Here is a 26,006-nt window from a genome sequence, read left to right as displayed (position 1 = left end):
GCATACTGAATGTTTAAAAATAAGCATAAGAAAGACAAATGTAAAAATATATCCTTAAGTACTCTGGAAATCTGGTAGAGACCTCCTGCTCCAGAAGCCCACACGAGCCACCCATGAAGGCTGGCCTCTGGAAGAGCAGGCCTAATTAATTAGGCAGATTAGTCATGCTATGCCCCAAAGCTTTGCTCCTGTAATTGGCCTTGCTGGATTAGATCACAAACAAAGAATATACACAGGCCAATTTGCTTGCCAAAGGAAGTACAAACATTCCCATTTAGAATGTACACGTGTTATATAAAGCGGGCTTCCTAAGCAGAGAGGCAGGACAACACCACCCTCCATTTGGAGGGTGATGCTGCCTCAGGTACAGCACCTGAGCCACAAAGAACTCTTACTGTGCGGCAGGTCTGCAGACACGGATTTATGTTTCACATTCTGAAATGATCTGGATTTCGTTATTACAATGAATTAGAATTTTGGGCTCAGTAAATCCATCGATATACTTCATTTAAGAGAGAGGATATTTGCCCAGGTTGGAAAAGTAGGTAAGTTACTCATCTCATTTTTGCAGTACCTTGCCTCAGTGTAACAAAATAAATGTTTAGCAAGCATGATTTATTGAGTTATCCATGGGAAGAATTACCTTGCTTTGAAGTACACTTTAGTCAATACCCTTTTATCACTGGTTCTGTTGACATTTCGTACTCTATGTGTTCTAACTCTGCTTGCAACTAGGAGGCTCTTTGAAAGTCAAACATTTAACCCGTGTCCCTGCTTGAGAACTGTTTGTAGTCGGAATGCGATTTAAATGGACAGGCAAGCTTGCCTGGTCTATTTTCCTGTTCTCGATCTAACATGGACCAGGACACCGAAACAGGATTTAAAAGCTGATGTTAAAAAAATAAATAAATAAATAAAATAAAAGCTGATGTTCTGGGAGAGGGGAAAAAAAAAAAGGCTCTGTACAAGCTGATTATATATGAAGTTCCAACACAAAGAGAACTGTTCATGGAGGAGGCCTATAGCAGAGGGTAGAGGCAGTGACTAAAGGGGCCCAGGGATGGCTTCCGGGTGCTACTATCCTGTTTCCTGATTTGGATGCTGGTTACATAGGTGTGGTCATTTTGTGAAAACTCAGTAAGCTGTCAGATTATGAGCTCATAGTTTTCCCAATAAATGGTGTATTTCAATTAAAAAAAAGTTTACTTAAACTAAAAGCACAAGAAACAAGACTGTGCTATCTTAACCTCTGTGATACTGTGTCATTTCTTGAGTCCTGCCCAAACTGCTCATGCCCTCAGCCACTGTCTTCCCTCAGAGCCCCTAGATTCTTACCTATCCCCCCAGGAGACACCCTGCTTTTTAGTGAGTTGTTCCTGAAAGCAGGGGGTCTTATTCCCTTAGTACACAGAACAGAAAAGAACAGTAAGTACTATGGCCGAGACACATGCAGAGACAGCTGGAGAAAGAGACCACGGTGTCCTCACAATATTGGTACTCCTTGAGTGGCTTGAGTATTTTGCATAAAGTGAATTTCTAAAATACCAGGTGCTTCTATTATAACACATTCTTGGGTAAAATACATTTATTTCTGAATTTTCATCACTTAGCTCATGACTCCATTGTGCAGCCTCTAATCTCTCTTGTTGAAGGTCAGCTGATTGCATAGGTCAAAGAACACACTTGGAAGAGTAATTCTAAACTGTGTTAAGTATTGCTTATTTAATAATGAACATAATTGAAGATCACTAAGAATTGGTAACTAAGAACACTTATTAAATGTTGTTTGAGTTCAACATGACATCGACACAGATACCACTGTCAAGTTTTCAAGAATGGATTCAAAGAGCAAATGATTAACATTTGGATCCTTTATTTTAGTTTTAAAAACATCTTAGTCTCATCCACTGAGTCCTATCTGGTGTGTAAACCTCTTCCCGTGAATAATGAATTCCTTTTTTGGACATCGCTTTCTTTCAGTACTATTTATTTCTTTTAATGTGTAATGACTTCCTTGGGGTCCAAAGAGTCAAGTTTCCTTCAGGTGGAAGAATGAGTGGGAGGCCAAGATGGATGGGACATGGCTGACACCAACTGGGGAGGACCCAGGACTCTGAAAAGGAGACAACAGGGGTTGCAAATGATGGACAAGGAAGTCATGGAGATGAAGAAGCTGAGTAACCTAAGGGTGGAGGCATCGCAGAATGAAAGGCATTGCTCACATGGATTAAAGATGCAGATGGCACAGATTACACTTCTGAAACATCCTGCAGCGACAGCAGGAAGACCTTCCAGAAAGGTACAACCCCATGAGGACAAAGGCAATGAGAAGAGGATGCCACCAACAAGATTTTGGAAGCTGTAGAGCTGCTGGATGACTGGCCACGGACTGAGCAGAACAAACATGAGGACGTTGTGGAAACACTGGGATTACGATGCTGCAGAGTCCTAGGGCTGGGGCATTCTGAAGTTAGGGTGAATGTGGGCTATGAAATAGGAGCACAGGTGCAAAATCTGTCTAAGAAGCAGCTGCTTGGTTCTCTATACCTGCCCACCTCTCCAGACAGAAGTCCTGTATCAAGGAGGTCCAGTTACAAGTGTCTAGACCAGGGGTGCTCTACACAGCAGGGGGAAGACACCAGGAGCAGGTAGTGTTAGGGATGGCCATACAGCCCAGCTCTTCTGTCCCACAGAGAATGCCAGGAAAACCATCATCAAGATCTCAAAGATAAAGGATACTTATCATACCTAGGAAACAAGAATGGGGTGCAATGAGGGAAGGGACGTCGTTGAGAAAGTAACTGAGCTCACGGAAGTTAAAAATGATGGGATAAATGAAAAACTGGAAGATTAGAAGTTGAGGAAGGGGAGCCTGGTTGGCTCAGTCGGTAGAGCATTCAACTCTTGATCTCAGGATTAGGAGTTCGAGCCCCATGATGGGCGAAGAGGCTACTTAAAAAAAAAAAAAGGCAACACAAGAGGTTGAGGAAGTATACATGAAAGAAGAACAAGAAAACAGAATGGAGGGGGATCCCTGGGTGGCGCAGCGGTTTGGCGCCTGCCTTTGGCCCAGGGCGCGATCCTGGAGACCCGGGATCGAATCCCACGTCGGGCTCCCGGTACATGGAGCCTGCTTCTCCCTCTGCCTATGTCTCTGCCTCTCTCTCTCTGTGACTATCATAAATAAATTAAAAAAAAAATTAAAGGGATCCCTGGGTGGCGCAGCGGTTTGGCGCCTGCCTTTGGCCCAGGGCGCGATCCTGGAGACCCGGGATCGAGTCCCACATCGGGCTCCCGGTGCATGGAGCCTGCTTCTCCCTCTGCCTGTGTCTCTGCCTCTCTCTCTCTGTGACTATCATAAATAAATAAAATTAAAAAAAAAAAAAATTAAAAAAAAAAAAAAAAAGAAAACAGAATGGAAAGCAGGAGGCAAAAAAACAAGAAAAGCAGAGGACTGGTTTCCGGGGGTGGGGGTGGGGTGTGTGTGTGTGTGTAGGGGGAATCCATAAATAGAGAAAACAGGAGAGAAGTATCAGAAACAAAACAATTTCTGAGAATTAAGGATCCTAAGTTTCTAGTTAGAAAGGATGTACTCATCCCAAGAAATTTCAGAATATTGGAACAAAGAGACTATCTTGCAAATTTCCATAGAGGAAAAATGAGGGAAGGGCATCTGGTTTTGCCACAGCCAACTGGGGGAGCCAGGTGAAGACTGCACTGGCTTCCGAATTCTGTGAGAAAATCACTTCTGCCCTAGGGTTCCATACGTACTCTTGCTTATCAAATTATTTCTTTAGCTAGAAATTTTTTCAGATACCATTAGAATATCTGTTCTGTCAAGAGAGTAAACAAAGGAGGAATGAAAGACACAGGATCAGGAAACAGAGACCCAAAAGGGAGGCGAGGGAAGGGCCTAAGGTGGGCAATGTGGACGGTGAAAGGCAGCAGTCCTGAGCAGGCGGAGGTCCTAGGCGAGACCTTCTGGAGATGAGCTGCAGACTGGCTGATGAGTGCCTCTGGAGGGGACCCACCCAACTGGCAGGGGCCTGGAGAGCCATTACCATTTGTACACAAAAACACAGATCCAAGAGGAATTCAGACAAGTATCAACTCCAGGGCAGGAAAGGAAAAACACTCCAACTCTACTCCGTGGGTCAGCTGTCAGTAGCATTTACGCAGTCAGAAGAGCATCAATGCTGGTTTTGTGACATGCACGGGACATGGGATGTGTTGACAGAAGTGCTAATGCCTCATCTTCCACAGTTAAAGCCCCATACTTGAATATCAACAAAGAGCAATATAAAAGTGTGAATCTGAGAGAATCAGCTGAAAGGACTGAAATGTTTGTTTCTCGGAAGAGGCAGGGTAGATGACTGCTGGATTTCGGTGGTTTTGGACCACATGCATCATCAAGGAGAAAATGAATTTAAGGTTATAATCAAAATAGCTCAGTTATTGAGGACAGAGTCTTGCAAACTTTCTGTTCCTGGGTTGCATGACCCCAGGCTTGGTTTATTTTCATTCATTCATTCATTCATTCATTCGTTCATTTATTTTAAAGATTTTATTTATTTATTCATGAGAGACAGAGAGAGAAGCAGAGACACAGGCAGAGGGAGAAGCAGGCTCCATGCAGGGAGCCGAATGTGGGACTTGATCCCGGGACTCCAGGATCACACCCTGGACCAAAGGCAGGCACCAGACCGCTGAGCCACCCAGGGATTCCCCCAGGCTGGGTTTAAATGCACGGGTAGAGAGCCCAACGAAATCACATACCTTCGATGCTTTTCCAGCTTTGAGGGACCGCACGAGCTCCCCCTGAGCAGCTATGCTGTTGAACAGTTCCAGCGGGGACACACACCCCTGCTCACCGTTGGACATGTCTGCCATCTCCAGGATCTAGGTTTACAGCTGTCTAGGGTGTCAGTAGTCCAGACAAAACTGTGGGGGGGGGGGGGAGAAGGGAGAGATTGATTAACGAGCCACTGTAACTGTTGTATCTTTCCTGCATCTACCTAGTCCTTCATCTTTCCAAAAAGGTTGGAGAGGACACAGATATAATAACATTAATAAAAGTGTAAGCACTAATTTGGGGCCATGAAAAGGGAGAAAAGAGGAAGAACAGATAGCAATGGTGAGGACTGAAGGAACGGCTCTGATTTATGGGCTGTGGGACTCCTCCCACTAAGACCAAGTGGATCTCACTCAGTGCCCAGCACCAGGAAGGACTCGTGTTTGCACACACTGTAAATACCAAAGTGCTTTAACAAACCTAAGTTCATCAGAACTAAAAACATTTGGCAAACTGCAATTTACTTTTTATCTTAATTGTTTTGGGGATGAGTCCCACGCCCTTGCAGCCATAAGCAGTAGGTCATTGAACAAATGGCTTTTTCTGCTGGCCAGCTGCTCTGTTCTCAGATTAAGCAAGGTCTGGGGTCCAGGACAAGGTCTTATCTAGGGTGGAGGGTAGGGCCTTATCTGTTCTGGGCTCCAAACGAGGAAAATGATATACAGCCTGTCCATTTTACATGGTATCTTACTTCACTGCAGATCTCTGAAAAAGGAGTACCTGCAACTTTTATTAGTCATTATTTACTATTAACCTTGAAAAAGGTGGGACACAGGGTACACCACCTGATGCTGCCTTGGAGCCGAGATGGGTCAGGGTCAGTGCCCTCTTGGGTCAGTCACTTCCCCTTTCTGAGTGTCAGCTTTCTCATCTAGAGAGTGGCACAATCAGGAACCTCTCTGGCTATCTCAACACCTGCTATGAGAAGAAATGAGGAAAAACTAGAAGGTAGCATTCTGTAAACTGTAAAGCAAGATATAATCCATTCGGAGTATTATTTATTAGGGCTCCACGGTGTGGCCAAACCGCAACCAGCTTTTTTTAAGACTTGTCACAAATCGTGACCTTATACACATCCATTCACCAAAGCCTCATGGCACTCCTGTGAGGAAGGTCTGTTGTCTCAATTTCACAGATGAGTAAACCGAGGCAAAGAAGTTATGGAACCTTCCTGAGTGAACACTACTGGAAGGGATGGGATACAAACTCAAGCAGCTACAACTCACACTCTCCAATGCTGTCCTATACGTTACTTAACCGCAAGGAGTCTCAGCCTCTCAACTGTAAAGTGGGACTGACGGTAACGCTACCTGCAAGACTGCTGTGTGGCTGGAGTGTGACAGCACAAGGAGTTAACCAGCACAGCCCTGGCTCCATAGTACAGGTTCAATAAGTGGCTATTTTGTGTCTTTATTTAATTTTTTTAAGAAAAGATTTTATCTATTCATTCATGAGAAACAGAGAGAGAGAGAGAGAGAGAGAGAGAGAGAGAGAGAAGCAGAGACACAGTCAGAGGGAGAAGCAGGCTCCTTGCAAGGAGCCCAGTGTGGGACTTGATCCTCAGTCTCCAGGATCACGCCCTGGGCCAAAGGCAGGCACTCCTCCACTGAGCCACCCAGGTGTCCCTAATTACTTTTCTAATAACTCTTTGAACCAAACACAAAAACCTGAGGAGTAATTTTTGTAAAGATTTTATTTACTTATTTATTCATTCATGAGAGACACACAGAAAGACACAGGCAGAGACACAGGCAGAGGGAGAAGCAGGCTCCATGCAGGAAGCCTGATGTGGCACGAGATCACACCCTGAGCCAAAGGCAGATGCTCAACCCCTGAGCCAGCCAGGCGTCCCAACTAGGCTACTCTATATAAATCAATGATAGCATAATACTGAAACTAGAATAGGACAGAAACCAGTTTCTTTTCTCTCCTTACTGAGAATCACCTCAATTCCCAGAAAGGGAAGTTGGATGAAATACCTCCTTCAGATAACAAAGCTAACAGTTTAGGGAGGCCTGCAAGAAGGAATGCGGAAGAGACTGACTACCCCAGGAGAGAACCACTCAGGCTCGTATCAAATTACAACCTAAGGGATGAAATGTACTTCCAGCCACAAACAATCAAACATCCTGTCCAGCTACTTTACACTTCAAAGTTGGATGGCATAGTTAACTCTGTGTTAGCCGATGAGAGGTGATGGGGGAGTTAGAGCAGTCCCCTGAGGTTCCACCGCCAAAGCCCTCCTAAATCACATGTTCTCTCAGAATTCTGGCTGCCCCGGAATGTGATACTCTCCTCTACCTAGGCTGCAGGTTATCTCACTAATTCAGACCTCAGCTCTTCTCTGCAGCCTTTCCTGACTCCTGCGTCTCGGTGATCCCCAAGCACTGTTAACTTGATTAGGGCGCTCGCACAGCATTTAGTTATTCACGTCTTCTCCACTCGACAGGGAAATCAAGCACTGGGTTTTTACTCCTTTGTGTACTGCTAATGCCTGGTACACAGCAGTTTATCAACGTTCACTGCATTAATCAATCTCAGAAGTCACCCAGTTCAACATTCCTCCTAAGATTTATATCCTCTCACGTTATCTTTGTAAGTGCTTGTTCCAGTTTAAGGTAGATTTACATGTGGACTTCAAAACAAACCACCTTAGTTTTAGCACCTTGCCACTCTGCTGAGCCTGCTGGATTTGGGAAGGGCCGGGTTGACCCATGGCGTCTTCTCCAGGTCTCACAGCCCTAGTCTGGTTTCTTCAGCCACTGCTAACTGTGCCTACCATCCAGGTCGTTCTCTTTGGGATTGCCTTGGGTTTAATCCCTGTTCTTCCAAAAGTGTGGTATCTGGCATACAAGGCAACGGGTGACAGTAGTAAGGTTCTGACGTCAGCAAGTAGGACCAGAAGCATTACTCTTAAAAATTCCTACGGAAAGTACCAGGTAAATAACAGGTGTGTCCTGGACAGACCATCTCCCCCTGCAATGGAGCAGATAACGTAGAGGATCTGCTAGATAAACGCGATCCAAACTTAGGGACCATGCTGTAGGGAAAAATATGCCTTTCCGTAGAAGAATTCTGTTTGAGAAGGAGCACATGGGAACTAGACCTGATGAGGAACAGAAGATAAGGTCTCCCTGCTCTCAGGACATGAGGCAAACACTGCCTGGGAACCACCCACATGATAAATCGTGTGTGTGTGATGCAACCTCTTTAGAGACAGGAGAATAGCACAGACTCTTGGTTTACACACCCAACCACCGCGCCCCCCGCCCTGCAATGTGCACCCTCCTTTTCCCTCACATCTAGTCCACATGCTCTTTTCTTTGTCAACTTTTCAAATGAAATTTACTTCAGAGGTTTTTAACCCAGAGTTCAGCATGTCTGAAAGGACACTGACAGTCTGCATACACACCGGTATGTATGCCCATGGTTCTAAGCAGAACATGCAGGTTACTTTATCAAAGGGGTCTGGGATGCCAAAAGTCTATGGACAACTGTCTTAGTGTTTACTGCATAAAGTGCAAATAGAGCTTTGAATCTTTCTTAAAGAGAGTTGTATCATCTATTTAACAGAGTAAAATCTAAAACAAAGAAACAGAGCTATAATCTGTGGAATCATCCATCATCTCCTTTGAAGTAAGGATGGAGTAGAAAGAGCAGACCTGAATAGTCCGTGGCAGGTCATGGTGCACCTTTAAAGGGAAAGCTAAAAGATTCTTTTTTTTTTTTTTAAATTTTTATTTATTTATGATAGTCACAGAGAGAGAGAGAGAGAGAGAGAGAGAAGCAGGCTCCATGCACCGGGAGCCCGACGTGGGATTCAATCCCGGGTCTCCAGGATCGCGCCCTGGGCCAAAGGCAGGCACCAAACCGCTGCGCCACCCAGGGATCCCAAAAGCTAAAAGATTCTTAACAATTAACTCACAGTTCCCCTTTTAAAAGAACCTGAATCTTGTGCTCAAAATGAGCCAGGTACCATTTCAAAATGAAAGGTACCATTGTTCTCGAGAAGCAGAACAGGCGCTTGAAGAAACTGGGTAGTTTCGGGATGGGGAACAGAAAGAATTACAGAACCGTTTAACAGAACATGACGATGACTTGGGCCGTCCTGAGATCATCTCACAGACCAGACTACACTGGTCTACAATTTGGGGACAGGGAGCATGAACACAGCCGGGAAGAGCAGCTGGCTCTGTAGTTTCCGGGTGCCCGGAACACCAGCAGGAGGTGGGATATCGTCCTTTACTGCCGGGCCCCAGGGCGCCGCTGACAATGGCTCTGCACCGCCAAGTTCCCAGGGGACAAGAAAGTGACTTGTGTCGGGCCAGGACTTCTCTGAACGCTTCGAGCCTGGGGACAGGTCATGCCCACCTTTTCTTTGTTAAACTCCCAGAAGCAAGGCAATTTTTTCCCCTTCGGGTAATAAAACGCATGTTACCTTAAAAGGCAAAGACGACGTGAATTTCCACGAAGCCAGGCCTGAGATGCTCTTGCATACGACCACGGAAGAGGGGTAGTATGTTAGGATGCTGAGCGTGTCAGGAGGCCTCGTCAGTGACAACTGTGAGAGCCAGCATCAACGTGCTGCAGGTGCGGCCATCAGCCCCAACAGGCAACTGCTCTGCTCGCCTAGTCCCTCCACTGCTCCCTCCTCCCAGGTATGGGAGGCTCTGCATCACCTGGACTTTACTTGGGTCAATACAACACTCGACACCCCGATTCTGAGAGAGACAACCCCTCGCCCCTCGCCTGTCCGCCTGTCCAGGAACCACGGTTTCCATTCCAGAGCTTTGGTAAGAGGCTGGTAAAAAAAAAACACCAAGTAGCTGGACGCCTGGGGAAGATCCGGATACATACCCAGGATGTGCAGGACGCAGCAGAGGCGGCCACTGGTCTCGCCGGGCAGCTGGGAGCCAGAGTCTGCCCCGAGGGGGGAAGCCAGAGGTCTTTTATAGTCTTCCCCTGTTTCTTTCGGTTTCTTTTTTTTAAAAAGGTTCTTTTTTTTTTTTTTCTTTTTTTCTTCCTGTTTACCCCACTCTCCAGCTGTTGGCACGTAGGGATTTTTTATAAATTACTCAGTTTCTCAGAAACACTTGAGACTCTTGACCAACCTCCTCGCTGAGACGGTCCAATCAGAGGTGGGTGGGGTGGGTGGGGTGGGCCGGGTGCAGGCCGAGCCGAGCCGTGGGCCGGCCATTGCATCAGCCACCCCATACCCCGGGCTGGCCCGCACATAACCTCCCCACCCTCTTCCCGTTCCCCACCCACCCTCGGCACCAGCGGGACTAACTGTTTACGTGCAGCCGCGGGAGGCCGCAGAAATCCCCGCGGCTGCTCACCGAGGCAGCGCAATGCGCACTGGTGGGAGGAGCGCGAGCTCCGGCCCGACCTAGCTCTGGGCCCTGCCTCGGGTCAAGCCCTGGGGCGAGGGCTGATACCTCGCTGCCTCGTCCTCCTCGGGCGCCTCATCTGTGAAATGGGCACACGGGAGCCGCCTAGCTTTGCCCCCGAGGGCAGCGAGCGCGACGGCAGAGGCCGAGCCCCCGGCGCGGGGCCCACGCTCCAGCCCGGGGGGGGGGTGTCTCGCCCTGGGGGGGGGAGGGGCGGGGGCGGGGGACGGGGCGCCACCGCGGAGCCAGACCCCGGCGGGCAGCGAGCCGGGCTCTGAGCAGGATACTCCGGGCCATCGCCTGCCGGCTGCGGCAGGGCCCCGTCAGCCGGCGCCAACCCGGCCTCCCTCCCTCCCGCCCCCCCGCCCATCCCCTCACTTACCGGCCCAGCCGGGCCCTTCAGCGCCGCGGGCTCAGCCACCGGCGGCCTCCTGGGCGTCCCTGGAAACGCCGTCCGGCCGGAACGACTTCCGGCCGTGCTGCCCCACCATTGGCTGTTCGCGCGGGGGCGGAGCGGAGGCCGCGGATGATTGGTTGGCGGGTCCGGCACCAGCGGAACGCAACTGGGTTGCGGAGTGCAGGCCGGACGACCTGCGGGAGGACCGAGCGCTTCCGGTGCGTGCGGTGAGCGGCGGGCCCGGGGGCGGGAGGGGGTTGGGAGCGGGCGGCGGCGGCGGGGGCGGCGGGGGCGGCGGGGGCGGCGGGGGCGGCGGCCGGAGCGCCCCGCGGCCCTCAGCGCGGGCCTCCGACCCTCCCTCGCCGGTCCTTGGCGGCAGCTGCCTTCCGGACGCGCCGAGCTCGGGGCCCGCCCTTCCTCGGGCTCTTGACAGCTCGGCTAACTTCTATTCATCCTTCAAAACCCATCGCGGGTCGTCTGCCTGGTTGCCTTCCTCCTCAGTCTGTGGCCTCCGGCGCCGGATCCGTGTTTTGTGTTTGATCTGTGCGCACACCAGACCCAGTCTAAGGCTTGGCCCCGAGTAGGTAATCAGGACGTGTTCGCCGAAGGAGGGTGTCCTCCCTCTTTTACTTTCTCCGTGCCCCACCCCCCACCCCCACCCCCACCCCCCCCCGCAGCTGCAGCCCACGACTATTCCCGGACCCCGGGCGGGGGTGGGGGGTGTCGGCGAGTGAACCGAGCACGACAAGCGCTGCCCTCGAGGAGCCGACCCGGCTTCCTCCCGCGGATCCCCGCCCCCACCTCGAAATTTTTTCCCCTTTTCCCGCCCATGTGCCTTCGCAGACACAAAAGGCAGCAACCACTTCCCCCGAAAGTTTTCCGTTGTTCCCAGTGCGTCTCCCTGGCCTCCGTTTTTTGCTTGTCCTCCCCCCCCCCCCCCCCCGCGCCCCGTCCCAGAGTCACCCCCTGGGCCTCCCTGCCTCCTCCCTCCGGCCCCCTTTGATGCTCCTCCTTGCCTCTGGTGTCGGGCCCACCTCGGCCACCCACCTGAGATGGAGCTGCAACCCCCAAGCCCGCAGGCGCCGCCTCTACGCTCTTCTGTTCTGCCTTTCTCCTTAGGATCTCTTACTGCCTGGGACCCTGCATCTCGCTGGATTGTGGGCGGCCTCTGCCACTGCCACTGCCACCCGAGCATGGTGAGCGCCGGCCGCCCTTCGCTGTGTGTCTGCCGTGGGGCCTCACCAGTGGCCTCTGCGCCATCGGTCCTGGGTCCACGAGCCAAACGTTCACGAAGCAGGTAGTATCCAGAGCCTTGTCATCCGCCCTCCTGCATTCATTCCGCCCTTGCTGCCTTGCCTAGCTAGGAAGTGGGCTGATGGGCCCCAATCCCACCACTCTCTGATGTCGTACCGTGGGCCTCTTTCTTTCTCTTTAAAATTTTCTTGTTTTTTCCTTTCTAAGATTTTATTCATTTATTCATGAAAGACACAGAGACAGAGAGGGGCAAAGACACAGGCAGAGGGAGAAGCAGGCTCCATGCAGGGAGCCTCATGCAGGACTGGATCCCAGGACTCCAGGATCAGGCCCTGGGCTGAAGGCAGACACTCAACCACTGAGCCATCCAGATGTCTTTCTTTCTTTCTTTTTTTTTTTTTTTTAAGGTTTATTTTATTATGTTAGAGGGAGTGGGGGAGAGAGAGAGAGAGAGAGAGAGAGAGAGAGAGCTTGCACGAGAAGGGAGGGACAGAGGGAGAGGAACTCAAGCCGACTCTGTGCTGAACACAGAGCCTGACTCAAGGCTTGATCTCACAACTCTGAGATCAGGACCTGAGCCAAAATCAAGAGTTGGACGCTTAGCTGATTGAGCCACCCAGGCAGGCACCATCGGTCTCTCTTCTGAGTCAACCACTGCAGACAACGAGGTGGGTGGGAATCCATCATGTGGCTGAGCACCCACATCCTGGCAGTGGGAACCTGGTGGGTTCCCTGCGACAGGGAGGAATGGTACGTGGTGGTGTGTGGTGCTGTCTACAGGAGTTGAGACAGGTGAGATGTCTGATCAGGACCAGGCTAAGTGTTTAGAGAATAGAAATGCCAAGTTGTTTGCAGAGCGCAGATGGCTTTGTGTATGGAAGGTGTTACCTGCCCAGATTAGGCTGCAGGGTGGGGAGGGGGTGGAATTTTGGAAGAGGTAGACTATATTTGTTAAATGATGATGTAATGTGTTGGACAGTGGAGCCCTTCAGGCGATGGGAACCCTTTGGGGGAGAGGTGTGGGTGGGGCGAAGTGGTTGGATGTCAGGGAATGTGAGGGAGAGCTGGGTGATAGGCTGAGTGGCTTAACAGGGGACCCAGAGGGAGTCTGGCGCTGACCTGACCCCACATGCCTGCAGGAGGAGGGGCGCAGTGTTGTACCTGAGGTAGGGCCTCATCTGGGGCAGCTCAGCAGTTGGTGCTGCTCCTTCACGCCCTCTGCTGTCCTGGATGTGCTGGGCATCCTTGTCCTGATTGTACTTCCTCTTAAAAGCACAGAATTGAACTCCAGACTGAAGGGCTTCTTTCCAGAAACTAGTTGGCAGCAATTTATCGTGTATGGTCGTTCAGAATTTCAGGAAGGATTTTTTTTTTTTTTTTTTTTTTTTTAATTTTTTTTTTTTTTTTTATTTATTTACGATAGTCATACAGAGAGAGAGAGAGGCAGAGACACAGGCAGAGGGAGAAGCAGGCTCCATGCACCAGGAGCCTGATGTGGGATTCGATCCCGGGTCTCCAGGATCGCGCCCTGGGCCAAAGGCAGGCGCCAAACCGCTGCGCCACCCAGGGATCCCAGGAAGGATTTTTTAGAAAAGGAAATGCACTGCTGTGTGAGTGTGTGTTTGGAGTGAAGCTGGCAAATTTGGACAAAACCCTTCAGAAACTGGGGGGGCTGAGGCCTTGAACACGTGGTTTTGTGTTGTGGGTCTATCTTACCACTGGCTTATCGGTGAGGTGGGAGTATCTGGGCAGGGGGTGAAGGAGGCACTGGGGCCCACGGGGAGGGTGAAGATCAGGGTGACATGCTTCTCCCACTTGATGGGTTCTGGACATGTTTCCATTTTAGTATTTTCAGACCTACTCTCAAAGACCCAAGTTGACCTTCCATAAGGCATCTTTAAAATCCTGAATCTTTCTGTCCAGGCATCCATTCTCTATTTCATCAGGTCTTCTTTTTATGTCTTTCCATAAAGTTTTAGTTTTCTTCCTGTGGGCTTTTGCTGATTTTTTTATCGTTTTCCCCAGATAGCCTGTAGTGTTTACTTAAAAAAATAAAATCTCCTAATTATGCCTGGTGTATAGAAAAGCCCTCATTTTTTTTTAAGATTTTATTTATTTATTCATGAGAGATACAGAGAGAGAGGCAGAGACACAAGCAGAGGGAGAAACAGGCTCCGTGCAGGGAGCCTGATGCAAGACTCGATCCCTGGACCCCGGGATTATCCCTGGACCCCAGGATCATGACCTGAGCCAAAGGCAGATGCTCAACGACTGAGCCACCTAGGTGTCCCAAGCCCTCATTTTTTAGTATGTTTATTTTTAGAGTTTTCCAATTGTGGATTTGCTGGGTGGTATGCTTTCTTTTAATTAAGTGTGGTGGTAAATATTCTTCTGTGCGTATTTTCTGACACTTGACTTTGTTTGGTCTCAGGTAGTTTGTCCTCAAAGGATATTAAGAAACTGTGTCTTCAATGGCTTCATTGGTGGCTTATGATGACTCGGAGTCAGAGGCTGAGACTGAGCCCGTGGGAAATTTTAATGCTGCCAGCCAGATGAAAGACACCTCTGATGTGGTCAAGCCTCCTGGGCAGGATTTTGCATCAGAAGCCCCAGGTGTGACGGAAGGGGCAGTACTGTCCACAAAGCATGGTTCTGGTGCAGATCCAGCTGGCCATCGTCTCCCACTGGTCCGGCTCTGGAGAAGTGACCCAGGATCTTGTCCCAGCCAGAAGCTACAGTGGCCCAGGACAGAGCCTGACGTCACCTTCCCCACAGGCAAGCCTCCTCCACCTTCCCTGTGGACCAGCCAGACTCCAGCTGGCCATGTGCCCCTGGCAGCGGCCCACTTTAGGCGGGTGAAACTCTCCTGGGGAACTTATGACTCCCCTGAACCATCCTTCTGTGTCCAAACCAAATCTGAAACCCCAGGTAAACATGGCAGCTCTCTTCAGAAGAAAAGGTGTGAGGACTGTATCGTGCCCTATACGCCAAAAAGACTAAGACAGTCACAGGCACCAAGCACAGAAACTGGGAAGGGCAGAGATGTGGAGGCGCAGGGTCCGTCTGCAGGGCGTGCCCCGGCTCCTCTCTGTATGGCCCCCAGAGTGTCTGAGTTTATTCAGCCCTATTTGGACAGTCAGTATAAAGAAACCACCATTCCCAGGAAAGTGCTCTTCCATCTGAGAAGTCACAGGGGCCCCGTCAACAGCATACAGTGGTGTCCGGTTTTTGCTAAGAGCCACATGCTTCTCTCAGTGTCTATGGATAAAACCTTCAAGGTAAGACTTGAGTGATACTGCTTCTTCAGGGACTTTTAGAAGTAAATTGCCGGGGTGTTTTGCCTTTCACAACAGTAAGGTACGGGGGCCGAACGTTTCTGTGTGGGAACTTCTGCAATTCTCTCTGCTGCGTTCAGGAGTGGGTCCTCAGTGGCCCACCCTGGACTGTTGGTCCGCTCTGTCCCCTCCCCCTGATGCTGCCTGGCTTAGGCCACCTGAGGATGCCAGCCTTTACTCCTTGTGGGAGCGTGGAGGACGTGCAGACACACTGGAACCATTGAGGATGAGGTTGCTGAGTGAGGACAGTCAGAGGGAGAGGAAAGCCAGCCTGGGACAAGTCTTGGGTCCCTGTGAAGCTTGGGGAATATGGAGCTGTGGCAGCTCTGTGCTGGGCACTGTGTCAGATGCCAGGGGAGCCGAGGTAGGTAGACCTGGCCCCTGGCTGCAGGGTGTGCAGTATGGTGGGGGCCATGGGCCAGTGGAGAGGCTCTCACAACCCCAGGCTTAGGAGTGTGAAGACCAGACTCCCAGAGGGACACAAGTGCTCCATGAACCCCCTGGGAGGGCTTGGTGAAGGCTTCCAGGAGGAGGGGAAGGTTCACTTGGTGAAGGTCGTGAGATAGAGCAGAAGGATGTTCTTGGTCGTAAGCCTGGGAAGTCCTGAGGGACCTGTTGGGGAGCGAGGGGCCAGACCAGGGATAGCTGTGGATGCCCTGCCGAGGACTTCCGGTTTATACAGACTCCTTTTTTCATTGTTACTTAAGAGCTACTGAAATCCTGCTGACCTGCTGTAAGCAATCCCCACTCATACAGGGATTTAGCATAGCAGTGTTGCACCTCCTGTAACCTGTCTCCAGTGCCTCTGGGCTCTACTCTGTCTCTAGCAAGCACCTCAGCACCTAGCAAGTCATCTATCTATATGTTGTGGGTGCCAAGTAAATGCACACTGAACCAAAGCTTCCTGGAAAGAAAATGGCTTTGGAATCGAAGGGACAGGCCTTCGGCTCCAGCTTTGCTGTGGAGCAGCTGGTTAGCTGGCCCCACTCCGAGTCTGGCGTCTCATCTGTAAAGGGCATCGTCATACTTGCGTCATGTGGTCACGTAAGAAAAACGCCTACAGATCCCGGGCACAGAGCTAGGTGCCCCACAGGTACTCCGTAAATGTCGGCTTCCTCCCTCTCTTTTCCTCACAGTTCTGGAACCATCCTGCACAGGATGTTGTATTTGCAAGTTATGTTTTGAGCTTTTTTCTTAGGAGGCATTTTTTCTGAAATGAAGACAGGAAGCCTAAGTGCAGTGAAGGCTTTGAAATAAGCTGAACCAATGGGTGTCATTTTTAAGTGGCCCATTTGAATCCTGAATCAACTTGTCTGTGTTCTCTTCTGGCAAGGCTAATAGAGCTGTGCAGGGACAGTGCCCTGTTCTGCCGTTAGTGTGGCGCTTCGGTGCTATTCCAGTGAGGGTGGGGGCTCCGGTCTGCTCCGGAGGCTTCTGGTGTCCCTGGTGTGCATTGTAACATGCTTGGTTCAATCCCACAGTGCTGGGGCTTCTCAGCGCTCCTTCCTGAGACTGCGCCCACGGAGGGCCGAGGGGACTTGTCCTTTGGTAAGGAGAGCATCTGGAGGGCTTCTGGCGTGGGCCTTTGTGGGGCCTGTGTGGTGCCAGGCCGCGTCTGACTGGCCCTGGATGTAGGCTGGAGTTAGAGTGATCTGGACCTCAGGGTCTGGCTCCATTCCCAACAGTTTTGTGACCCTGGGCAAGACACAACCTCTCAGATTCTGTTTCCTCCTCGATGAAACAAGCTTATGAGACCTATGGTTGGCCTTTCTGAGGTGAGACAAATGCCCAGGTGTGTGTGTCTGAAGCACCCAGGATAATCCTAGGCACATGTTCAAGGTTTGTGGAGGGTAGTGTGGTTACAGGGGGATCACCTGAGGGGCGTGGGAAGTCCCTTTCTCGGACCCTGGAGGGAGTGAGCCATCTGGTAGGCTGGAGGAGAAGGTAGTCTTGTCAGGAGGTCTCGAAGGACCGGCCAGTTGCCGTGGGGGAGATAGGTGGAGGGACCCAGGGCGGGCAGGTACACCTTAGTGGATGCCTGCTGTCTGCTTGCCCACCTGCGGGGCTGTAGCTCCTATGGTGAGGGGCAGGCGTGGAGCCCTGTGGGGACTGGTTTGCACCTGGCATCAGTGAGGTACCCTGTGGGGCCTGCTTGGATCACCTTTGCCCCGAGAAGTTCAGGTTTCCTGAGCAGAGGTATCCCCACTCTAGTATAGTTCTTAAACAGAACGCGTCTGAGGAAAGCCATTGATTTGGGGTGTTGGGTTTGTTCAGTCGTGTAGTGCGTGTTTGTAGAGTAGATGAGTGTGCTAGGGGCTCTGCACCGGGGGTGCCTGGAGGTCTCCATGGAGAGGACCCTGGATCAGCCAACTAGCTGTGACGCCTTGTGTCCAGAAGGGGGCACAGTTGGCTCAGCTTGGAAAGCTACTCAGGCAGAGTGACTGCGTAGGAAAGCCTTGCCTGATTCAGTGAGACCTGGGTCCTGGGCCGATTGTGGCAGAACTGCCCTCAGTGGGGCCGGTGCTGTGCCCCCCTTCCCGGGGAGGTGGTATGTGTGCTGCAGGAGATGTGGGCGCTGGCCCCTTGCTCGGCCTCGCACCTGCAGGGAGCCCTGCCTACTGCACTGCCCGTCCCTCATGGCGAGGCTGCAGGGGTGGCATTAGAGGTGGTCCAGGGACAGGGTGCAGCTGCCATCATGCTGCTGGGGCCAGTGTCTCCAGACCTCCTTGTTCCTGTGGGGTCTTGAAAAACCAGGGCTTTTATAAGCCATACGTGCAAATGGTTGGGCCAGGATCCTCACTGCTTTAAGATATTTGACGGTTTTCAGTGACAGAGTTATTTGGCAAATTGATTTCGAGCAACTTTTCAGCGTAAAGAATGTGTGGCGGGGGCTGGAGGAGCCAGGATAGGAAAACCAATTGGGAACTGGGTGGGGGCAGGGCTGGGAACCCGGGAGGGAAATCCTGGCTGACTCCTCAGTTTTCCTGGGGCCTCAGGTTCATGTGTAGCCAGGCGTGCGGCTGGCAGCCCCAGGCAGGATGGTGTTCTCCCCCAACCCTGAGGTCTGAGAGTGGGTGGCACGGTAGATCTTGGGGGCCTATGAGGTAGGCGGGGAAGTGGGAGGCATGTGGATGATGAACCTGGAGAGTATGGGGCTGCGGGCACCGGCAGGAGTCTAGGCTCCCTGCAGCCCCCGCCTGGCTGGAGAGCAGACGGTGGGTGCAGTGGGGAAAGATTTAGAAGAGGTGGGTGTGACAGGGCCCCTCCCCCACCCCCTGACTCTGTGCTCCCTTCTAGGGTGCCTTTCTCCTTGTCTTTTGGTTAAAGTCTGCCAGAGTGCCTTCTTGAGCCCACTGCATCCGGAAGGAGGGAAGAGCCTGGGTGCTGGGGTCACAGCCCTTAGTTCATATCCTTCCTCTGCCACTGACTGGCTGTGTGATCTCAGGCAAGTTACTTCCCTGAACCTCAGCCATTGTACATAAAGTGGAGACAACTGTGCGTTGCCTTGGTGGGTTTTTCTGAAGAATAAGCAGTGTTATATGTGACCTCTCTGGTGCCTGGCACAGGGTAGGCACTTGCTGTGTGCTTATGGTTTTGCTCTCTGCCGGGGTCTTTCCCCTTCCTTACTATGTAGTGACATCTCATTCTGCCTGTGTGACTGTGAACTGTATCTGCTACATCTTCTAGATTTTAAGCGTCTTGAGCATGGAAACTGTGCCAGGTCCATTTTTATGTTTTTCGAAGCACCTGGCACAAAGTTTTGTATGCTAAATGATCAGTAAAGATTAAAATTGTTTTTTTTTTTTTTTTTTGGATTTTATTTACAGCCTTTGGGAAAGGATCATCTCTTAAGTGCATAGATCTTATTTGCCAGTAGGGGGCACAGTAAGACTTAATATAGGCTCACTCAAGCTTCTAGAATGTGAAAGAATCCTTGATTCAAGGTAACATTTACTGAAATATGATTTCTTTTCTGATCAAGATAACAACAACACAATCCATCTGATTAAAGAGCGTGGAGTGCCAGTTCCTTCATCTCTTTAAAACGTAGCTTTGGAATTCATAAATTTCAATTGGGCACATAACAGTGGAAAGATACTTATTTTAATATGTTCTAAATGTTCTGTGAGCTGTAAAATATGCTTATATTAGTTTTGAAAAATTTACAGCTGGAGAAATTAAGTAAAATAAAACAATGACTCATAACTCTGCACCGATGCTCTGTTTTCTTTCCTGATGATCCCTTCCTGCTCCTGTATAGCACACATCTGTTTCTCACAGTTGTAATCCCAGTACGGATGCCCTTTTATCTACTCTTTTCATTTCTCTGTGTCCTCATTTAGCTCAACACGTTTGAATACCCACTGCACGTAAAGGTAGAAGTCAGACTTTGAAGCTCTTGGACAAAGTACAGATGTGGCCTGCTTCAACCAAATGCGGGCAGCCCTCACTGCTGGCCCTGTGTGCAGAGCCCTCTGCTAGGCACCAGACATATTGTCACAGGCATATGACATGTTTCCTGCTTCTAGGGGACCCCCGTCTGTGCGTCAGAACCCAGAGTTCTGAAACAGAAGGGTATTAAATCAAATGTATGAATTAAGTGTTGTTCATTTGTTTTACAAAATGGTTTGCTTTAGGAATTCTTTCAATAACAGACTTCCCTACGACACTTAAAAAAAAAACTTTTCATTTTTTTATCAGGAACGTAATAAAAACTTATTGTGAAAAACTTTGAAAATGCAGAGAGCATGAAGAAATCGTTGCTAATCCTAATCCTGAGTTGGTGAGTCGCTGACGCCGGGGGCCTTTCCTGGTCTGGACCCCCGCATTCCTGTGTGCTCACAGAGTTAGGCTCATCACAGAGTACGTGCAGTTTTGATTTTGCTCCCCTTTCCCCACCCATCTTTTGTGCTGTTTGTAAGGGGCGCTTTTCTACCTTATTAAAAACTTTCTCCAAACGTATTGTTTTTTGAAGATTTTATTTATTTATTTGTGAGAGTCACAGAGAGAGGCAGAGACATAGGTAGAGGGAGAAACAGGCTCCCCATGGGGAGCCCAATTCGGGACTGGATCCTGGGACCCCGGGATCACGCCCTGAGCCAAAGGCAAACGCTCAACCACTGAGCCACCCAGGTGTCCCCCAAATGTATTTTCATGTCTGTTTCAAATTCAAGACTTTGCTTTGTCATTTATGTGTTTCCTATCGTTATTTACTTTTGTTTTTGAAATGGCGAGTACTTCAGTGAACATGGCTATATAAGTAAATGTCTTTTCTGCTGCCTTAGTGTAGGTAGGATGGGCTTTGATACACACTTGGGCTTGAGCTATAGGCTTTGTGTCTGGTGAGTGGAACCTGAATAAATTGGCAAAGCTTCAGTGCTATCGTTGCATGAGACCCTTGGATTTCTGTTCTGTATCTGTTGCTTGGTAGGTATGTGACTTTGGGAAAATCACCTTGCCTCTCTGATTCCCCAGTTTTCTCATTGGTAAAATGGGTATAATGGCTGCCTTTGAGGGTTGTTGCTATGTAGAAGAAATGGGAAGATGCAGCGCAGTGCCTAGCATATGGGAGGGGCTGCAGAAACATCAGGAGGGGCTCCTGATTCCTCTGTTCTTTTATTGATTAAACAATTAGAAAAAAGATGAGTCACCCAGGATGCTCCAACTTAATGTAACTCTTGTTTTTGTGAATCTTTTAATAGTCTGTCTACAGATATGTGTTTTTCTAAGTGTTCAATGTCAGTACTCCTGAGATAGATACTTTTAAAATTCAAAAAGTTTTTGGGTTTGTACCAAACAGTTTACCTCAGGCTCCCTTTTGATGTACTGCACGTTTATTTGGAAGGCATGTACTGTAGGGTTCAGTCTGTGTCTCTAAACTGATCATGTTTAAAATGTGTTAGAAGAAAATAAATTGGACAGCAGTTTGCCAGCTCTGAGTGTTTTATGTCTGGGCCCCTGGCAGTGTGGGGAGGAGCTATTTCATACCTGAAGAGGCCCAGGAAAGTTAGTCTGGGGCAGGGAAGAGGTGCTTACCTAGGGTGGCACCAGGTTCAGATGGGTCTCATCCCCTTTCCCATGTTGTGTGTGAAGGAAAGGATTTTTTTCTGGATGCTGAAGACCCAGATTGGGGATCTCATTGTGCTGCTTGCCTGCTCTGTGGCCTCTGGCACAGAGTACTGGTACAGAGTATCATTGAGAGGCTGGAGAGAGCTCACCATCCCTGAGGGCTTACCACCTACTAGGAATGGTTCCAAACATTCCAGCTCCACTTCGTGACAGGCCTGTCGGGCAGGGGCTGGTCTTACTCCCACTTTACAGATAAGGAAGCTGAGGCACAGAGAGGTTAAGGGATTTGTCACACAGCTAGGAAACTGTAGAAGCAAGATGTGAAGCTGTCAGACCACAGAGCAAACAGAGCTAAAAGACTCACTCTGCCCTTCTGCCTTGGAGGATAAAGGATGGAAAAGCATATCCCCTCAACCCAAGTGGTGCCCGGGCGCTGTCCCAGCCTCAAAGTCTTGTGGTTCTGTTAAGGGACATAAGAGATGATTTACATAGTGGTTTAGATTTGCATTTTTATGTTTTACAGGATCCCGTTGATTTATCATTGTTAGTGTATCTGATTATATTAGGGTATCTTAGACGTGCTTTGTAGAAAGTAATATATCTCAGATTCAAAGACAAGGAATTTATGGATTCAAGTGCCAGAGTGAAGGTTTATATCAGTTTTGAAAGAATTATTCTTGATGGATTTTACAAAATGAGATTGAGAAATGATTTGATGTGTAGAGTGAGGAGTCGTGGAGCATTATGCAGATGATTGGCAATTTATTCCAAGCACGAGGCAAATCTATTGGAAATAAGAGCTGCACAGCTGGGGAGGAGGGTAGGGTTGTGGTGGTGGGCGTTTGGTATTTGGGGAGTGAATGATTAACAGTGCACCGAGGGTAATTAGGTGAAGGCCAGGAGAGACTAGGTGGTGTTTGTGCCTGTGTACAGTGATCATTTGGGCCCATCTTGGTTTTACAGAAGCCCAGAGAGGGAAAGACACTTGCCTGAGGCCACACAGTGAAGTCAGGTGGTGATGTGGAGCTGGGATCTTGTGTAGGAAGTGTCAGGATGCGTCCCTCACCGGACCCTGTGTTTGCTTGTCTCCCTTCCCACCTTGTATGTATTTTTGTTTCAGAGAAAGTTCAGGGTCATCTTAGTTGTCCCAGGGGTGGGAGTGAGGGCTTCAGGCCTACCAACAGCAGGGTAGGTGAGCCTCTGGGGATTGCTGTGAGATCCTGAGCTGGAACCTTCTTTTCGTGGGAAGTGAAGCTTTTTTTTTTGACACTCCTCTCCTCCGTATGAAAGCTGCAACGTTTCTGAGGCCAACAAATGAGACATTTCCCACTTTCCGTTTGGTTGCCAGAAGGGCCTTGCAAGCTTTTGCCTTGCAGAAAAAACCTTGGGTTGAAGGAGGAATAAGAAAAGGAAAGTGTGGCGGAACCCAAGCTGTGTTTTCTGCATTTTGAAAACTTCATTCCGCTGAACTTTAGCAGTTCAGTATCCCCAGGGCAGGGCCGTGTGCTTGCCAGATGCTGACGGAGAAAACAGTGCTGTGTGAAGGTGCAGACTCTGTCCTCAGGGAACCAGCCTCATCCAGGCTCATCCCGTGTCATTAAGGGAAGAATAGAGCAATTTGGGAAAATGCTTTTAATGTAATTGAAAAATGCAGATTGCAAAATTGGCACGGTTAGGAGTTGAGACAGTCTAGTAAATTATTTCTTGCTGCTTTTAAAACTTGGACACGGAAGACTCTTAAAGACATCCATTTACTGCCCAGCGATGGCTTTGTCTTACTCCTTAAAAAAAAAAATTAGTTGCTTTAGATTTAACTTAGTTTTATCATAAAAGTAGTAAGATTTTGTGAAAAAATACCAAAAAAGGGTAGAAATTAAAAATAAAACCGTAGATCTCCACTCAAGCATAACAACTGTGAATGTTTTGTAAGCAGCTTTTCCTTTCAGTATTTTTTCCCATGAGTATCAACTGGTTTTAATTATACTCTAGGTACTTTGTTTTTGTAAGCAGCATTTAAAAATTTTGTGATGGTTATCTTCCCCCAAGACTGCTTTTACTCCTTAAAAGAAGGGGTGCGTAAGTCAGTCCAACTTTGTCACGTTTTCTTGCAGCTTCTGCTGTCTCTACTCAGGCATCTCCTACAGGCCCAGGCCCCCGTGTGTGCGGGGGGGGGCAGTGGGGCATGGTGCGGAGGAGAGGGCTTGAGGGGACGGTCAGAAGTGCATTTGAGGGAGGCCAGTGGTATTAGCCCAGGACCCTGGGAACTCTCGCACCTCAACCCCCTCACAAAGCGCCTTGAACCCAGGTTGAAATGCAGGAGAACCAGATGGCCGTAGAAACTTAGCAACAAAGTGGCCCTAGCTGGGGGTCCTGGAGCTGCTTCCAGGCCAGTCTTCCCTCGCTAGGGGCCAGTCTTCCCTCGCTAGGGATGAGGCATCAGGCACCACATCCCTTCTCATGGAAGAGGGGCCACAGGGAGATGGGTGGTATCCTTGGGGAGGTTCCCTGGCAAGGGCTTTACTTGGGGACTCAGATTAGTTGGCTGGTCTGGGTGTTCCTGGACAGAGCTTCTGATTTTCTTTCTAGTTCTCTCTTTGCCTTTCTATTTTGTTTTTCTGGGAAATTTCCTCCACCTTACCTTTCAATCTTTTTTTTTTTTTTTTTTGGATTTTGTATTTCTGCTGCCATATATTTAAAGTTTTTCTTTCTTTTTTTTTTTTTTTACTGAAGTATAACTTATATTCAGAAAAGTGTTCTATTCTGATCTATCATATTTTTACATTCCAAGAGCTGCTTCTTGTTTTCTGAATGTTCCTTTTTTAAAGAATATGTCATTTTTTTTTTATTGCATATTTACAGGGTCTTTTCTTAGCTCTTGGAGTTCTTTGAAAGTTTTCCTGTGTTTTGGAAAATGTTCCTGCCCCTTGTCACCTCCTTTTCTCCTTTTGTTTTGGTGTCTGCGTTTCACGTGAGGAGACGCTGTACTGCTCATTCCCATTCAGGGAGGAGGCCCGGGGAAAGCCAGTCTGGCCAGTGTGTGTGAGGGTGTGCGAGTGAGTGTGTGAGTGTGTGCACGGATGGAGCCTGTCAGCAGGGAGGTTGCCGCAGGGTGGTAAGGCAGCCAGCCAGCATCTAGGGGCAGGACCCCCCCACGTGAACCTCCCTAGGTGTTTTGGGTAGCCCAGTCAGTTTCCGAGACAGGACTCTTCACCCTGGATGCCTGAGTTGGGGGATCTGAGCAGGGGAGAGGGCTGGGGTCTCCGTTGGAGTGTGCAGACGTCATTCTCTCTATCACATCCTCCAGCTGCTTTTTCCACTCTCATCTGCACAGATCTACTTTGTTCTTTTTAGCGCCTACAGTGGCCTTCCGTTTATGACACTACACCATCAGTTATTTGTAAACATGACTGTGTCTTCTTCCCCTTGACAGGGGTAGAATTATTAACTTTCTAAAACATTTGCTAATTGAGCGGCATCTTATTTGAGAACCAAATGAATTCATTTGCGCGTAGCTTCTTTAGAACCAGGCTGGCACCTCGTTAACGCTCAATAAGTGTTTGTGGGTCTCCGTCCATCAGTCTTCTGCCATTTTAGCATTTCTCTTATCCAGCAATTTACATACTAACAATATTGACCTGTCGTCATATCTCCCCCCTCCCCTACCGTATGTTGTTTGACTTTGAGTTTTGGCATTTCATTATTACTATTTTTTTAACAGAGGAAACTTGACATTTTTTTGTGGTCAAGTCTATGGACCTTTCCCTTTGTAATTGTCCTGTGGCCTTAGAGCATGGCATGTCCTCCCCCATCTCAAGATCTGATAAATAGTCACCTATATTTGACCTTCATCTAGCAGTGATTAGCTTGAGCCAGTTTCAATTCTCATCATCTCTTCCAGGCTTTCTGTGGGTCCGGGGCAGGCTGTGCCCGCCGTGATGAATGTGTGCTTGGTGCCAGGGATCGATTGGTATATTAAGGAGCAGCCCTGCTTCGTGACGCTCCCCCACACTGATGCTGGCTACTAATGATTTAAAATGACCTTCTTCCCATCCAGCTTATTCCGCAGGGCACGGGTGCGCCATGGCTGTCCCAACCTTTTCTCAAAAATGAAATGTTGTTTTTGACCATAAAAGAAATACATGTACGCTATGGAAAAAGCAGGAAGGTATAAAGAAAAAAATTGCCCATTATCTCTGCACCCAGAGGCAATGACTGTAGACTTTTGTTGTATTTCCATCCAGTCTTTGAAAATAAAAAGGCGACATAGTTGAATTCCAACTATCCATGTAATTTTAAACCCTGCCCCCCTCCTCCCCGACTGCAGCAGCAGGGTTTGAATGCTGTGACTCATTGCTGTGGTTTTCAGTGTGGTCTGTGAGCCCCTGGGGTCCTCGAGATCCTTTCCTGGGGTCTGGTGGGTGAAAATTGTTTTCATAATAGTACCTAGAAGTTATTTGCCTTTTTCACTCTCATTCTCTCGTGAGCTACATGGAGTTTTCCAGAGGCAACGGGATGTGTGCTGTTACAATAGATTAAGTACAGAAGCAGCTCTGTGAGCCCAGCTGTCTCTATTAAGCCAGCCGTTAAGGAGCTGGCAAAAATGTAAACAGTGCCTTCTCACCGATTTTTTTGTCTTGGGAAATATATTTTTCCTAAGAGATGTTATTTATGTTGACATATAATGAGCTTATTACTGATACTTTTGCATA

At 49.1% G+C, this 26,006-nt stretch overlaps 2 protein-coding genes across 4 annotated transcripts in view; one reads left to right on the top strand and one right to left on the bottom strand.

Moving 5' to 3' along the window:
* Positions 1-10,704, bottom strand: part of WARS1 (tryptophanyl-tRNA synthetase 1) — a 35,184-nt gene extending 24,480 nt beyond the window's left edge. For 2 of the 3 annotated variants that reach the window (XM_055303902.1, XM_055303900.1), the window contains exons 1-3: positions 10,625-10,692; positions 9,710-9,895; positions 4,777-4,941 (exon numbers count right to left, since the gene is read on the bottom strand). In XM_055303902.1, coding sequence (XP_055159877.1) covers positions 4,777-4,890 — 114 coding nt within the window. In that variant the 5' untranslated portion in view covers positions 4,891-4,941; positions 9,710-9,895; positions 10,625-10,692. Of the gene's footprint in view, positions 1-4,776; positions 4,942-9,709; positions 9,896-10,624 lie in introns of all 3 variants that reach the window. The other variant, XM_055303901.1, reaches the window with a different exon arrangement.
* Positions 10,705-11,122: 418 nt separating this feature from the next.
* Positions 11,123-26,006, top strand: part of WDR25 (WD repeat domain 25) — a 140,485-nt gene continuing 125,601 nt past the window's right edge. Inside the window, exons 1-3 of the mRNA XM_055303899.1 lie at positions 11,123-11,223; positions 11,759-11,936; positions 14,325-15,171. Coding sequence (XP_055159874.1) covers positions 14,365-15,171 — 807 coding nt within the window. The 5' untranslated portion in view covers positions 11,123-11,223; positions 11,759-11,936; positions 14,325-14,364. The remainder of the gene's footprint in view (positions 11,224-11,758; positions 11,937-14,324; positions 15,172-26,006) is intronic.

The sequence above is a fragment of the Nyctereutes procyonoides genome, unplaced genomic scaffold, assembly GCF_905146905.1.
Source record: "Nyctereutes procyonoides isolate TBG_1078 unplaced genomic scaffold, NYPRO_anot_genome, whole genome shotgun sequence".
In the NCBI taxonomy this organism is placed as follows: domain Eukaryota; kingdom Metazoa; phylum Chordata; class Mammalia; order Carnivora; family Canidae; genus Nyctereutes; species Nyctereutes procyonoides.
The sequence above is the reverse complement of the archived record's forward strand: the minus strand, read 5'-3'. Positions and strand labels throughout refer to the sequence as shown.